This window comes from Plectropomus leopardus, chromosome 7 (assembly GCF_026936395.1).
Source record: "Plectropomus leopardus strain MGB_pleo_1.0 chromosome 7, ASM2693639v1, whole genome shotgun sequence".
NCBI classification, from domain to species: Eukaryota; Metazoa; Chordata; class Actinopteri; order Perciformes; family Serranidae; genus Plectropomus; species Plectropomus leopardus.
In genome coordinates this window covers 8,171,369-8,188,120 of record NC_142182.1, presented here as the reverse complement: position 1 = coordinate 8,188,120, position 16,752 = coordinate 8,171,369, and the positions used below count along the sequence as shown (strand labels likewise).

At 39.1% G+C, this 16,752-nt stretch overlaps 1 protein-coding gene across 2 annotated transcripts in view; it reads right to left on the bottom strand.

Moving 5' to 3' along the window:
• Window positions 1–16,752, bottom strand: part of LOC121950580 (uncharacterized) — a 64,786-nt gene that overhangs the window by 44,919 nt on the left and 3,115 nt on the right. For both annotated transcript variants that reach the window (XM_042496620.2, XM_088079785.1), the window contains exons 3-10: window positions 16,436–16,543; window positions 15,387–15,579; window positions 15,071–15,196; window positions 13,500–13,623; window positions 12,741–12,810; window positions 9,762–9,876; window positions 8,868–8,985; window positions 3,124–3,236 (exon numbers count right to left, since the gene is read on the bottom strand). In XM_042496620.2, coding sequence (XP_042352554.1) covers window positions 3,124–3,236; window positions 8,868–8,985; window positions 9,762–9,876; window positions 12,741–12,810; window positions 13,500–13,623; window positions 15,071–15,196; window positions 15,387–15,579; window positions 16,436–16,543 — 967 coding nt within the window. The remainder of the gene's footprint in view (window positions 1–3,123; window positions 3,237–8,867; window positions 8,986–9,761; window positions 9,877–12,740; window positions 12,811–13,499; window positions 13,624–15,070; window positions 15,197–15,386; window positions 15,580–16,435; window positions 16,544–16,752) is intronic.

Genomic DNA, 16,752 nt, shown 5'->3' with positions numbered 1-16,752 from the left:
GGCTAAAAAAACAAACAACAAAAAACAACTATAATTTAACCATAACATTAATCTCTAGCGAATCACTGTGACACACTGATAGACACATACACAGGGGGAAAATGAACCGTGACAGTGACATCTAAAAGCAGTGTACCTGTCGTGGCTGTCAGGTACTTACAAAGCTGCAAGAAGGGATTTTAGGCTATTTGTCACCAGCGGCCTAACAGGTAAAACATTCAGTGGAAAAAGTTTACAGATAGTACATTAAAAATAACCTGCCTATTTAAGAACTGAATGCATGTGATAAGAATGAATTAATGATTATGTATGAGTAACAAATGTTCTTACACATTGTAAGCCAATTTGTACTTTTCATTGTGTTTAATTTATGCCACCCAACATTTTTAATTTCGGAAATTATGTCTTTGTAAAAAAACAGTAATTTTATAATTGGGACGGCAAATATTTACATGAACAGTTTAAACTGTATTTTAGGGCAGTTTGGAACACCAATGAAAAAAGTTAAGTTTGAGCCCTGTATGGAAAATATTTTTGTCACAATGCATCCATACTGCTAACCCCTACTGCACATCTGACATATAAATGTAATTTAGTGTAGATTATTTGATAAACAGTGAACAAGGGAAAGAAATTGATGCCTTATTCAATTCTTCTGTTTTGTTAAAGTTTACTTTCACCTTAGAGCTAGAAATCATGAATAAATCCTAATCTTTCTACAGCGTTCAGCACCCTCTATCTTTACGACCACTCATCCATGAGGATTTCTTGATGCCACGCAAACAATAATGTTTTCCAGCAACAGCTCTTACAGAGAAGCACCCTCCAATTAGCTGTTAACAACATGAATTTGGCTTCAGGGGTAAAGGTCCTGAACTGTTTATTAGAGTGTGGAACACATGCCACAATGTTTGTAACAACATCATGACGGTGGTGGGTGTCAGTGACAGAGAGAGTGAGTGAAAGTGTGTGTGAGAGAGAAAATACAGGAATGTTTGATTGTGTCGGAGAGGCAGCGGATGAATCAGCTCGTTTCCCCTGCTGCCTTGAGGGCCAGACAGTCTGACAGGCCAGCAAATAAGGATGACTCATCCTGACTCACATACAACCACACACACAGGTGGGCACACATACACAAACACAGAGTGATGGATTATTCCCCCTGTAAAACATGCTTTTGTTGCTTCCAGTTGCCCTGAAAGGAAACCTCTCGTGCACTCTCGGATTCTTCTGCCCCTTTAGCAAATACTCTCTCACTTACACAACTCATTCTTTCAGTCTCTCTCTCTCTCCTTCTCTCTCTCTCACACACACACACACACACTTACTCTTTTCTTTTTCTTGCCCTTCTTTCTTTCGCCTTCCCGGCTGCATTTGCAAACACAGCCCTGTAGCCACCAACATGTGAGTCATTCTTATTGCCTTTCAGAGTCAGTCAAGGAGTAGGCACAGACATAAACATATGTGCACAATTGCAGTCATGAAAAAACCACACACACACACACACACACACACACACACACACACACACACACACACACACACACACACACACACACACACACACACACACACACACACACACACACACACACACACACACACACAAAATCAGGTCTGCATTCCAATCTTTTGTGAAGATGAGACTCCAGTGGTGAGGGGTTTCCAGATCTTGAGGAGCTGATATCTGAACAACCTTCAAAAGGTAAAAGCTCCTTTGATCTGTCAAGTTATAGTCAGCACGGACACATACACACACTAGCAGCCTGTTACATGAACTCTGGCATCAGGGCAGGGTGAAGTTGACTGTCTTTTGGGGACTGTCAACTGATGCCACACCTAAAAGTAAAAGCTGTTTCTTCAAGGCCCATCTATTGTTGTCGAGCCAGAATAAAATAAGACAAAATCTCTTTGAAACCATTTAGATGCTGTTTGCCCAGAATCAGAGAACTATTTCCCATTTTTTGCTAATTGGTGTTTTGTTTATAGGGCAGTATGAGGTAAAGCTTTTAAATGTCCAGTTCCAGTTCCGACAGATGAACAAACTGTTTTGCTCTCTCATTTGTGAAATGGCAAAAGAATGAAATGAAAATGAAGAGTTTACATGAAAGGATACTAAAAAAATACATAGGCTATATATCATTATCTTGGAAATGTCAAAAACCATTCCCTCTTTTTAATCTAGCTGAGTGATGTGATGTTTTTTTTTTAAGCATGGAAAAAAAAATCCTCCCAGGAGCGAAAGATAGCTTCTTTAAATTAGGGAGACCATTTATTTTTCAGAAATATTTATTTTTGCCTTTGTGATTTTTTCTGTTTTACAACCCCTTGAGTTGGGATATTAGCTATTGTACAAGAAAAATATGGTGATATGTAAACGTATGAAAATGTAAATGTACAAGCAAGCACAAGGCCAGGACTCTCTGCCAGAAAACTTTGGATTCCCCCCTCTAGGTTTAAAGTGAGTCACTGTCTCAAGCGAACTTATCTTGGGATCTTGTTCACAAGAAGGTAAAATGAAGTGTGAATTGGACAGGCAGTTTAGCGCGGTGTCAGCAGTGATGCGGGCACTGCACCAGATTATCATGGTGAACAGAGAGCTGAACAGGACTTAGGAAATAGCCTTTGTACATGGGGCGCCCGCTCTACCAGTTGAGCTACTTGGCGCCCCTGCTTGCTACTTCTTGCTTGGGCAGTGAGTGTAGAGATCTCTCTCAGGCTGCTGGGGTGGACCCTCTAAGAGTAAACCAATAGTGAATCCCATTAGAGGGCGTAGCACATAGGAAAAAGAACTAAGGGAAAGAGGTAAACAAGGGGGGATTGTTTCCTCTTTTTGTCACAGTGTTCTCAGGAACACGCTGGAGATGTCTTCCCCAAAGTCCAACCACCAGACACATTGACATTAAGACCAGAGAACAAAACTTGTGTGTGTATGTGTGTAACAGGATCAGCGTGTGCGCCAAGGTTAAGTGATGTAGCCTGAATAAGTAACCAAAGTTTAAGGGACTGTATGCTGAGTGGTCCCCTGCGTCCCGCTGCATTATTAGCTCCTGCCTAAGAACAACTGCTCTGTGTGAGTAGTGTGTGTGTGTGTGTGTGTGTGTGTGTGTGTATGTGTTGTACCTGCTTTGGGTCCATGGTGGCTCTCATCCAGCACCAGACTGTTCATACATTTAAGCTCCCAGTCTTGGACTTCAGTATTCCACAGGGCAGGGACCAACACGGAGTACTGGGCTCTGCAGATGACAATGGGGTGTACAGGATAGTGAGACGGTGCTACCTGGAACTGAATTTTGGTTACAACCAGAGGTGGTGGTAGCATGGACCACCAAACCACTTACATTGATATGGCAATACAAAGGTTCATCCTAAAGGGATAGTTCACCCAAAGATGAAAATTCAGTCATTATCTACTCCCCCTCATAACAATGGAGAGTCCGGTAAAGTTTTATAGTCCACAAAACACTGCGGGGAAAAGGCGTTGCACTCATCTCCCAAACAATTGCAGCAAATGGTGACCAGGATTGAAATGTTAAAAAAATACATTATAAAATCACAAAATGTCTCCATACTACTCGTCCGAAGTAATCCAAGTGTCCTAAAGCCCCGCTGTCCCAAGTTGTTTTGAAAAACATCACTGGCGTGCAATGCCTTCTCCCTATAAAACTCCAGCAGTATTTTGTGGACTGTAAAACTTCACCCGACTTTCACTCAGCAGTAGAGTAGATAATGACTGAATTTTAATTTTTGGGTGAACTATCCCTTTAATGGCCAATTTGAACAGGGTAATTGTTACAGCAAGGAAAAAAGGGTTCCAATATTCATATGACAGCCTGGTTATTGCTTTACAACAGACTTGAAAATTGTACTGTAAAATGATTTAAAATATGAAACAGTTGGGGCGACATGGTTACATATGGGAGGAATAAAACAGAAGCTAGGGAAGGGGAATCCTGTGTAATGTTTTGAGCAGAGCTGACTTGGGCCCTACAGAGCATGGATGATAGTCATGGGGAACTATTATCAAGAACTCGAGGACCTAGCTTATATGTGTCAGATCTCAGGCAGACGAATTGAATAATGTAAAATCCAAAATTCTATGCATGGCAATTGTTTCAGTGCTCAGATTAGTCCTAAAATAATAGAAGAGCTCTGAAAGGCCTTTCTTTGAGGAGTGGCGTGATTCTTTAATAAAGGTAACATCTTATGAAATAATACTGGCAAAAAGACAGAGCAAGAGTTATTATATATAAACAACAAAGTGGTCTGTTATTTTTAATAAATTCAAAACAAAAGAAATAACCTTGATACTTTGTGCATCTTTGTTATTTTGGCCAGTATTTCTTACAGTGTGCACTGTATGTACATACAGTATACAAGCATGAATGCAGATGAATGTTTGAGTGTATGAATATGTCAGTATGGTTATGCATATGATATGTAAATACTCTGTTTTTCTTATTCTATGATTTTTCTCAGTAACACTCCCCCTCTCAGTTTGTGATATTACACACGAGTATACATTTTTCTTCCCTTATGAACATTCTAATGTTTTGTTTGTCATTGTGTTTTATGTTAGGTGTGGTTTACAAACATAAATAAATAATTGTGAACCTATCATTTGTCCCTGGCTCTTATTAATTAAGGTGTGGACATGCAGGTGAATATAATGCAACATTAATGTGAGGAGAGAATAATGGAGGAAGAGGTGACGGAGACAGAGGAGGGGAGAAGGTGATAAAACAGTGATATGTAATTGAGATAGATTACATGGTTGAGCTATCCATCCTCATATAAAGATAAATGGTTTTAGAAAGCAATAGAAAGTGTGCTTGGGAGAGAATGAAAATAGAGAGATCATAAGAAAAGAAGAATGAATGATGTGTATAAGACCCTTTCAGCTCATTTAAAAAGATCCCAGCAAGTATTTCACTAATGATTGCCTGCTACATTAAGTAAATCACTCATTTGTAGATCCAGGCAACAGTTGAACAACTCTAGATATCATCTGACTTTTCTGTGTCCAGAAACTGTACTGACCTCAGTATACTTTCACAGATATGACTTGCATCCTCCATACAGGTATATTCAGTTTGTAAGTAGCTTAACTTAAGGAATATAAAATATTCTAAAAGCTCTTTTGTCTAAAATTTGGATTTTAGAATTAAAACAACAAATTGATAACGACAAGCAACGGAAAGAGATCAGCCATGAAATATAAAGAAAAAGGCAGTGGGAGTAAGTGGAACATCTGCTACTTGTTCCTCAAAGAACAACAGATCAGAGGCACCCAGTAGCGCACCCAGTAGAGCGGACGCCCCATGTACAAAGACTATGTCCTTGCTGCAGCGGCCGGAGGTTTGATTCCAACCTTGGCCTTTTGTTGCAAGTCATTCTCTCCCCCTTTCATGCTAAAATTGTCTTCTTGATTAAAGGCAAAAGGCCCCAAAAATAGTCTAAAACAAAGAACAAAAGATCATCATCTGATTGAGGTAACTTGATGACTGGTAATGCACTGGAGAGGAGTTTTGAGGCGCTGGCAGCACTGGCTGTTAAACGTGCATGTACCATAACGGAGTGTCACAGAGAAACCGACACCTTTTTTTGCAAAAAGTATCAAAACTCAAAAGGATCAAAACAATTTTATGTCACACTCAAAAGAGCTAATATTGTGAAAAGAATTAGTTCGCTCATCATTGAAATGCATATCATGTCAAAAGAAGAAAGAACACAAGCGAGACCCACGGAGTGATCCTCGGTCTAAATGCATTTGGGAATTTTAAAATGTAGAAAAGAGAAGGGAAGAAAGTTAAGCAGAGACTTTATTGAAGACAGCCTTGTCAGTGTGAAGTAAACAAATGATGTGTGGACCCCTCAGGCTGAACGAGGGTGTCACTGTGTCAATGAGGATAAATGATTGAATGAAAAGAGGCATCTAGGAGGAGAGGGGGTGCCGAAAAGTAAATGAGAACATGGGGGAGGAGGGACAGCCCAGGGGAGGTTTATGGGAATTGACTACTGTGAAGGAGGGGGCAAACAAAAGAGAAAGAGATAGGACCGGTGGAGGGCATTTGGAAAAACAGTGTGCATAGGCAGTGAGTGGGAAGGGGGAAACAGGCCAGCAGGACTGGGCACAGGAGATATGGACACTGGAGGAGGAACAATGAAATATAGGTGCTGAAAGAGAGGAAAGTAAGTCAGCTGTGCAACAGTGGATGTTTTAGGCTGTATGGAGAGCAATGATGAAAAATGTATAGTGCTATAATTTACTGTGATAAATAATTAGATTCACCACAAACACAAACACTGTGTTCAAGCCAGATGACAGGACTAACAAATATTAATTTGTGACTAATCAATAGCTCACGCAGACTACACATTTGATGTTCCTGATAACAGCACAATGAATAAAAATTAAAGGGATACTTTGCAAATTTCAAACCAGCTCAGTGTCACCACTGTCTGGGCAGTGTGTGCAGATGAACAGTGTCTGGCTTTCCTCCACACTGCCCACAATGCAGTGACACAGAGCTAGTTGAAAATTGGCAAACTTTCCCACTCAAAAGTTCCCAAAGTGATTACAACTCATTCTGACAGGGACACAGGGGTTGGAATCAGGCCTGATGATACAATATTATCACAATATTTTGGTCATGATACACAATATCACTGCAATATCTTAACTTTTTTTAACTGCAAATTACGCTCCCAAAGGAAAACTTCGCCAACACCTCTATTATCTTATAAGATAATGTTTTTAGTCTGCCCACTTAACTTCAATCATGAAGAAACAATTGATTATATTTTTCTAGTAGGCTGTGAATACCCGATACAAACTGAATGGTAATCCATCCAGTAAGTCTTGAGATATTTCAGTCTGGACCAAAATGTTAGACAGACCCACAGGTGGACATTGTCATCCATGGAGCCACACCAAAAGGATGGCTAAAAACAGACTGGGAGAGCAGAGCTGGTACAAATACTGACTAGTGGGGGAGAGAAGAAAAAGTGCTGCTCAACTTATCTATACCGAAACCAAACGTTTAAATGAGGATAAGGATAAAGAAATACAAGCAAAGTGTTTTTCCTTCATAGAGTGTGAATCTGCTCTTTGGTGACGTAGGGTGTGCTGGGAGTCATTGTTGCAGCCTATGACTGAGGTGACAGCTGACTGACAGCCCGGTGTAGACAGACAGACACATGAGATGGATGAGCCTTTCAACCAACCATTAATCAGAATGGGCTTTATTGGTGCATGACAACTCCTATTTATGCCATTCACAGAGACTTAAAGAGCTGAGATCCTTAGGAAAATTAAGAGAGGCTGAAGATCTTGCCTTGCTCTTCTCCTTAATTTCTCTCTCTCTTTCTGCCCCCCTCCTCCTCCCCAATTAGTGTATCTTCTCTCTCTCTCTCTCTGACCCTGCATTCATCTTCCTTTCGCTCTTTAACACACTCACTCCCTTCCCCTATTTCTTCAACAGTATCTTCCCAGCGTAAGAGGATCCTGCCCTGGGAGACAGTCGGACCACTTAGTGTTGACTTCTGACCAGGCTTTCGTAACGATGCCAAGCAGGCAACAAGGACTTCTCAATGTGACATGGTGGCAGGCTGCCCACTGAACACCAGAGCTCGAACAAAACGGGACTGTCACTGCTGCCCTTGATGCATGCATATACAAACAGAAGAAGAGGTTCACACATGGATCAGAATGTCCTGTTTCTTTCGTTGTAGTGCAGAAAACATAAGTTATTATTGGAGCCTGTCTGTGCTATTTAGTGGTTATGAAAACGAGCAATAAAATGTTGCAAGTAAAGCATTAAAAGACTAATCAGACGGCCAGTTAAACATTCGTTTAGCTGTTTCCCACAATAATCCCAAAGATTTGTCCTTCATAATCCACTTTGCAAGTCATTGGTGCGTACCTAGTACGCCTTCACCCCCCTCTGGCTCATGATAAAGTGCTTTATCACGGCCTGTGACACAGCTACCTTCATGGAAACCACTTGGCTGTATGGCCTTCATTTATCCAGAGTCTCCTGAACAGATCTTTGTCCAAAGTAAACAAACTTAGGCCCAAACAGTGGGGCCTATTCTGCAATCACAAGCACATACGACTGTGAAATTTAAGTAGTTGAAAGGGAGCTTATCTATTAAAACAAATATGATAAACTGGATAACTGTGCACCAGTCCGTCACAAACACACTGGCTGTATACACAAACCTAGTGACCCTGCTGAGTTGCCATAACTACAGCTCCATGTCAACAAAACATGCCCGTCTGCATGTGACGTTTATATTCAATGTAGTGAGAGACGGACAGAGGGGTTCCACTGAAAGCAGCGTGGGCTGCCATTGAAGAAACTAATTTAGCATAAAGGATGTTTAATCCAAACATGTACAAAGACAACCACGGCAAAACAATGACATTCTGCGTTTTCTGGAATGCTTGGTGTCAAAATATGTCCAGTGCTGATGAGCTGATTGATATTCATGAGCTGCCTGGGGTTTTATTTAAGACCGGGTCTAAAACTCTCAGCACTGAGAACTGTGCTGCACATTCTTCAGAAAGAACCATCGCTTTCAATACTTTCACGAGGGTGGTCCGGGACAATATTCATGGATGCAGGTCTCAGACAACATGTCTCATGGTGTTTTGTGCTAAACAAAATGTAGATTATAGACAGATTCAAACTGCCCACATTTGGAAGAATAAAACCAAAAGATTTCATAAGTCACTGAGATGTATATTTATATATTTTATGTTAGATAATTTCTGTTTGCAAGCACAGAAACAACAGTTTGTCTACAGACCAGGCAGTGTTCATTAATGATGCTTTTTTGATGTTAAACTTAATTTTACTCACACATCAACAGGCACTCTCAACAGCAGGGGTAACACTGCTCCCTCATCACTCAGGTCCATCAGTTGAGGCTCCAGGAGCTCCATGATGGTCAAAGCAGTGCGAAACACAGCTGACAGGCCTGAGGAGAGACAGAAAGATTTCCAGAAATGATTACTGTATACACAAAACACTTTTTCAATACAAAGTCGGTGTGAAGGATATAGGATTGAAAAAAATAATTACATGTGACATACCGACCAATTAAAGGAATACCTCACCCAAAACATTTTTTTGGGGGGGGGGTTCATTGTCTTTAATGGACAGGACAGTTTAAGCTTGAAAGGGGGAGAGAGAGAGGGCGACATGCAGCAAAGGGTCAAGGCCGGAATCGAACCCGCAGCCGCTGTGGCGAGGATACAACCTCTGTATGTGGGGCGCTGCTCTATCCACTGAGCCACCAGGCGCCCATTCACCCGAAACATGACCATTTGCATATCCATTACTCACATTATATAACACAGAATTCATAAACAAAACCTTTTTTTACCTTGCATGCCTCAACAGTGAAAAGTGAGCATAACCTTGATGAACTGTGTCCTCTACATATGGCAGAATTAACAATTAAGTTGACTTCGACAAATAGTTTTTTTGTGGGTGAAGTATTCCTTTTAACCACTCTAATTTACGCACTTATCTTTTCCCTGGCACTGGATCAAACTGAATTATGCACACATTAATTTAAAAAAAAAAGTCGGAGTAAAGAGATAATTATTTTCTTGGGCATTTAAGACTACAGATTAAAGCTAATTTATTCCCCCTTTCCCACTGAGTGAATGTGAGCAAATGATAAATCTACAATAATGTCAGTCTGTTTCATCAGCTTGCTTGTACATTTGTGCATGTGTGAATACATACCGTGTAGAATGATGAGATCCCAGACAGCCAGCACAGAGTCCCAGCAGGGCAGGGAAGTGAAGAGAGTGAGGAACCATGGCATCGCAAAATGGACTGATAGGACTCCTACTGACTCCTGCAGGGAGGATGGGAAAACAGTGGGGGGGTGATTTGGCAGAAGCAAATGGATTGAAGACTTGCTTCTCTGCCAGTTTCTGTCAACTTTACTCCTTTACTGAGCTCCTCACTGAAACACCCTTCCAAGACATATGCAGTTTAGTTGATGTGGAGACATTGTTGAATGAATTTCCTAACCCTTGAAACCTAAGCACATTGGTTAGATTTCTTTCAAAAACACAATAAGGTAATGAGAAACTTAACAAGAAATTGCTCAAAAAATGAGCAAGAAATCAGTAAAAGGTTACAAGAAAATTACCTAAAAATAAACAAAAAGAACAGAAATTAAAATCGAAGAAAACAATGTTAAGACAAGAGGTAAATTTAATTTTTTTGTCATTTTTTTCTGTAAATTCTTTTTTGTTTTCTTTTTTGAATATGTAATTACTAGAATTTTAGTTTTACTTACATTTCCCCTTGTTTTTTCAATAATACCTAATAATCCCACCCCTGCCCCAATACACCTTATTGATTTTTTATAGTAATACTGTTTTTGTAATTTGCAGGACATGTCTTGTTAAGTTAATCATTGAAATTGTGGACATGTGTCTCACAAAAAAGACTATAATATTATGGGCCCTTAATGTGTGGCACTAACAATGCATTCAGTCGCTGTTTGCTCGGGTCTGGTGGGTACAGCCCAAGTACAAAATTACTTTACTTTACTCAACAGCTCTATTACAAAGGAAACGCTGACCACTGATGTGTAATAGATTTTTTCTGTAAGGGCGGGTAACTATTGTGTCTACTATAAGCCCCTGTGCTGTGTGTGTGTATGTGTGTTGGCTTCAAAAGGGCAGCTTTCCTCCCAGACTTGCTGAGTCGACGTGAAGTATAACAATCTCTTCAAAGACACTTGAGCAGCACAAATGGTAGAAGTGATTCTGAACAGTGGAGAACTAAACTGCAACTGTAACATGGCTAAGAGGAACACTCAGAGGAAGGCTCACTATTTTCAAAAGGGACTAAGGACAGTTTCTGAAGCTGTTTGACCATGTGACAAGCACAGATGAAGTTGCATGTTATCAGAAAGAACTGTCAACTTGTGACACAGTTTCCATCCTCAGAATCAGTCAACTCAAACTCAGTTGAGAGGGCGGATTCAAAGGTCTGGACCCAGGCAACTGATGAAGCATACTGCTGCCTTCAGAGTCAACGGTCATGCAAACAGCTCTATGAGACTGTACTTCGGCGCAGTAGAGTTTGAGTTAAATGTCCACATAAACATGCTAACATGCTTTCAAAGACAATAAGGGTGGAGCAATTAATCAGAATATTATCAAACTCACAATATTATCAAGTGCAATATTCAAATTCCAGGAGCTACATTTTTTTAATAAAGGTAAAATTTGTCACAACATACCATTATACATTTTTAAAAAATCAAAAGAAAACTCCAAGGCACAGTCTTTAAAATGTTAAAACAACCTTTTAAAGAGAATATCTTGGAGTTTTCTTTTGATTTTTCAAGTCTCGGTGCATCCCTACGAAAAAGAGAACCTCGAACAGACTGACTTTAAAGCCAGGAAGCGCTCCTTTTCTTGCATTTTTGATACCATTAAAAAACTAAACACTGTTGAGCTACAGAAACGCTCCAGCCTACAAAGCACATTCCAGACAAAATGGAGCATTTTTGTTTACTACAGATGCCATCAAAAATCACATCGTTTTCTTTTTTTTCGAAAAAAGAAATATAAAATGTACTATTCCTACTTAAATTGCAACTTATATCGCAATGCCCTGTCTGTCAAAATAATCACAATAGGATTTCTTTTGCATATTTTGCAGCCCTAATAACAATTGTTATATTTATTAGGTATAATTTTTCTCACAAGTCATCATAGTAAAGCATGATTTGGCAATTTGACACAGCTGAAGCTGATGGTAATGTCAATTTTGCAGGCATTTAGCCATATAGAAGATTTTTGGACAAATTAAAAAGTGAAAGGTTAAGAAACCACCAAATGTATTACAATTCTTTCAAAAGTGGACATGAATATCTCTACCAAATTCTATGGAAACTTATTTATTAGCTGTTGAGATGTTTTGCTGAGAACTAGAAATATAAACCTCATGGTGCGCTATGAGAAAAGTTGGGGGATCACCAAAGTCAGTATGATTCATCCTCTGGAAACAATGAATGTTTGTACAAAATTCCAATGCAATCCATCCCATATCAAGATATCAAGCCCTGGGAGGCTTAAATTTGGCATGGAGGTCATTTGGGAGGAAGGTGGGAGAGCTGGGGGCTATTTGAAGTTAGTAAAAATAGTTAAATAACAGTAGAGGCAGGGGACGGAAATTACACAGCTGTAGGCTGCAACCCCCCATGCTGCTGAACATGACGAGCCTAGAGCCTAATGTAGTGAATGACAGGAGAGGCCCAGCTGCTGATGGATACATTACAGCGACCTCTTCCTCGCAGATGGGAGGAACTACTCAACACCTGGCCATATCTGGCCTAAAAAACAAATTCTGCAAACACTCACATACTGACATGCGCGTGCGCGCGCGCGCGCGCGCACACACACACACACACACACACACACACACACACACACACACACACACACACACACTTAAGATACTTCTTGTCTTTGTGTTTTTAGTGTCCTTTCCCTCTCAGTCAACTCACAAAAATTCAGTACAATCAGATACTATTTTCCTTCCCAGTTTTCAATGTCTGAGCATAAATACATGATAGGATTCATACTTGAAACATTTCCTACTCAGCTTGTCACTTTACAGTGAAATGAAGTGTGTCATCAGTAAAACCCAAGTGAGAGAAAATCTGACCTGAAGTAAAAATCCAAAAACACTCACCAAGTGTTGAGAGAGCTGTGGCTTCCTGTGTTTCAGGAACTGGTCAAACACCTTCACCTGATGCTGGACCCTGAGAAGACCAACGATAATTGTTTTTAGTTTACTGAATCAAGAATTTCAAGAAAACAGCAACAGAGTTTGGGAATCACATTAAAAAAATGTTTCGGAACAATTTTAGCAGATATATTTTTCAGGTGCAACTGCAAAAAGTGAGTAGTTGGAATTTTAAATATATATATATACATATATCAACATCATATGGCCATACACAAATTACACCACAGAAGTGTTGTTTGTCAAACCTGTATAACGGATTGAAATTAGGTTTCTTCTATTGAGCCCCATGCAAAAGTTATGTTGCTACAAGTGCCCTGCTGTTTGTACATAGTTGGCTTTACTCTTTCCAACAGCTTTCTTCCTATTTTATATGTAACAAAAAAAGTAATCTTTCTTTGCACAAAACAAACAAACAATAGAAAATGCCACTTTGAGTGTGGATCAGACTTGGTAATGTTTTGATGATACACTGCATCACAAAGCACCATAAAAATGTAAAAACAGAAATTTACCTTTTTCCTGATTTCCCTTTATTATTGTTTTAAAGAAATTTTGTTATTTTAAAAGTTCATTACATCCAGTAGTTTGTGGTACATTTTAAATCATCTGTATAATCACTTTAGAGTTATTGTTCACAGTTCAGTATTATTTACATGTACTGTATGTATCTTTATTTATTATTTACTTTTAGCCCATTTTTACCTGGTGAGGCTGAGGTCAAACACTTCGGCCAAATATTTGGGTTTATCCAACAAGGCTGTCAGAGCCCAAAACGCCTCCTCCTCTCCCAGTTGCATCAGCAGCACTGCAGCTATGTAGGACATCCCTGTGAGACACACGCACAGAATTTTTCCAAAATTAAAACTGCATTACCTACAGTATCAGGTATGGGTGTTTGATACACTACATTATAAACATTTAAGAAGCAGGTCCAAACATGTTTCTGAAATGGCTGACGTGACAAAAATACTTCATTAGAAGGAGCAGTAAAGTACATGACTAAGCAAGATGGCAGAGCATAACCTCAGCATGCTTTGTATAGCAAAATATGCATATCTGATCTCGCCATAAGGAAAGGAAAGATGCAGTGGTTAATGTTTCCATACATGGCAGGTCAAAGTGTAATGCGGAGAGGTATCACTGGAGAGTGGGAAATGTAAACCATGAATAAAATATTAATCAAGAATAGAAGGAAAGTTTCATTAGATTTTTCCACTTACTGCTATGCCATGCTATCACAATGGACACACTATTTTCTAGAAACAAAAAGTAAAGCAATAAAATTGCAAAAACTAAAAAATGAATGTGCAGTCCTTTGGAAAATATATCAAATATATAGGGATTCAAGACTTCAGGTTTAAGATCTTTTTTGTTCAGGTTTTGCAGCCTCTCAAGAATGGCGAGAACCGCTTTGTACAAGTTTCTGATCTTAACATAATAATTAAAGAGAGCTGCTGATAATCCAGAGCTACTGAAAAAAATAAAAATAAAAACATAAATTATGTTTTTGCAATCTGATTTTCACCCAGATTGGCGTTTTTGTTTTTTTCATCCCATTTTCACCTTTAATAAATATTTTTAAATAAATAAATGATATATAAATACATGGGTTTCTTATACATAATAATCCAAAAATATTATTATTACTATTATGTGTAATTAATAATGTGGAATACATTTTTCATCTGACTCAGACTTCCTGAGCAGAGAAGAACATGAAGTTGTACCTCTTTGTATTAATAATCGTCTGCTTCCATCCAGTGTCCACATTGTGTACTGCAAATTTTTTTCATCCAATATCAACCTTTACTGAATATTTAAACTACATTCAAATGTGTCTTATATATGTACACATATCAATTAGAACATTGGCTTATTATAAATAATAAATGAAAAATATTATTGTTGATATTATGTGTAATTAATAATGTGAAAAAGATGTGTTTTGTAGCTCACTCAGAATTTATGACCAAAGAAAAACATAAGGCGGTTACTCTTTAGATTAATAGGCCTCTGCTTCCATCAAGTGTTCACAGTGTGTACTGCAGATATCTTCATTAAATTACTGAAGAATGTGGAAAATAATGATTTGCATAAACATCCTCTCAATGGGCGTTTGAAACAGAACCAACTGCCTGATTATAATCACTTAAATGTTATTTGCTGGGAGGCAAAGAGAGCGGCATTTTATACTGGTTTAAGACTGCTCTTAGGATTCCAAATGTGTTATTTAAATAAATATAGCAAAGTCATATGATTTTACCACTCATTACCTTGGCTGTATCCAACCTTTGGGCTGTATTTAGCATAAGCGATGAGAATCCTGAAGAGTTTCGCCTGACCCTCAATGGCTTCTGGGCTCTCCCCCATCAGAGAGCGGTGCGTCGGGAAGGAACGTTCTGTGGAACAGATCAAATTAGTCCAACGTATGCCTCTACTTTTCCTCCCTGACAATAGATCTAAAATCTGCTTGTTCTCAATCGCCAAAACATCCTCCCTTTAAAAAACTGAGACCATGTTCTCAACACAAAACTTTCAAAGTACACACACTTTAGTCCTATACAACTTAATTCCCCCCTGTGAACTCACGTAGGTCGAGGGCGATTTGTCTGAAGAGTGTGATGTCGTCCACAGAGTATCTGCGCTCGGGGCAGCTGGAGGGCTGCTGATTATTCAAACCCAGATCATTCTGGGTTTCGCTGAGTGTGGTGATCGCCGACAGGATGCCATACTCACTGACTCCCAAATCCACCAGGGGCCCTCGCACCTCTAACAAACACTTCTGTTGGCGAAAGCCCGACACATTTCACTATTAAAAATCAATTAGTGACATTTCTGCTGCTACTGAATGACCAGGATTGTTCAGGCAGCAAAACATGCAGAGCCAGCCTGTTTAACTACAATAAAAGTATTTTTATGGGTAGCGATGGTGAAAATTAAGCTTTCTGACACAATGAGGCAAAATGGGGACATCTGCCGGCCAATGCTTCGTGTAGCATTTATGGGAAGGATAAAATTGTAAATCAGAATACAAGTGGTCTCACTGCTGATTTAATTTATTTAATAAAAGTTATTTTAAACAAAGTGACTACTTTTAAACAGTCTACAGCTCTGCTTTAATCACTGTGGTAGATTGGCAGGGACATCTCATATTCTAAAACAGCCCAGCACCTCTCTGATAAGCAGTAATTCTTCACATCAGAGAATCTGAAATTGTCATATTGGTTTTTTTTTGTTTTGACAAATTGCTGAAGCAAATATTTGATCCTCAAATTATTTGCTAATTCACTTTGTGACATTGATTAATTGACTAACTGTTTCAGCTCAAAAGCAAACCGTAGAGGGAATGTCAACTTGCATACATTAGAAGCTGATTTTTTTTATTATGGCCTATATGTATATATATTTTTAAACAATTTTATAACTTTTTTTTCTTATCAATGATAAGAGACTGTATGCACTGATTGATAGTTTCATGGGGAACCTCACTTGTTTCCCCTGCATGCCTCCTTTTATTGAAATGTATAAAATTGCTGTTTTTTTTAATATGTACTAAATAAATCAAATCAAATCAGTTTGCAAGATTATTTATATTAGGATAACACAAGCAGTCTGTTCCATTGCATGTCACACTTTACCTGATAGTTGAAATCACTGGTTTCTTTGAGGCTGTCAATGGTGAGAAGACACTTCCATACTCTCCCTCGCAGGCTTGGAGGAACACCCATCCTGATAAATCGCTCAATCTGAAAACACAGCAAGAGAGTGAAGAACACAAGTTGTCTGATAAAACAATAACTGCATGGTAACAGTGCTGAAAAATCAGGGGTGATGATTAACATCTTAACTTTTTCTCAGTTTATACAAGTGTGATGACCCTCTCCTGTGTTTCTGCTTTGCCTGCTTGGGTTTCTCCTTCGCTCTGAGGTAGTGGGCTGGCAGTGCAGGTTGTTTG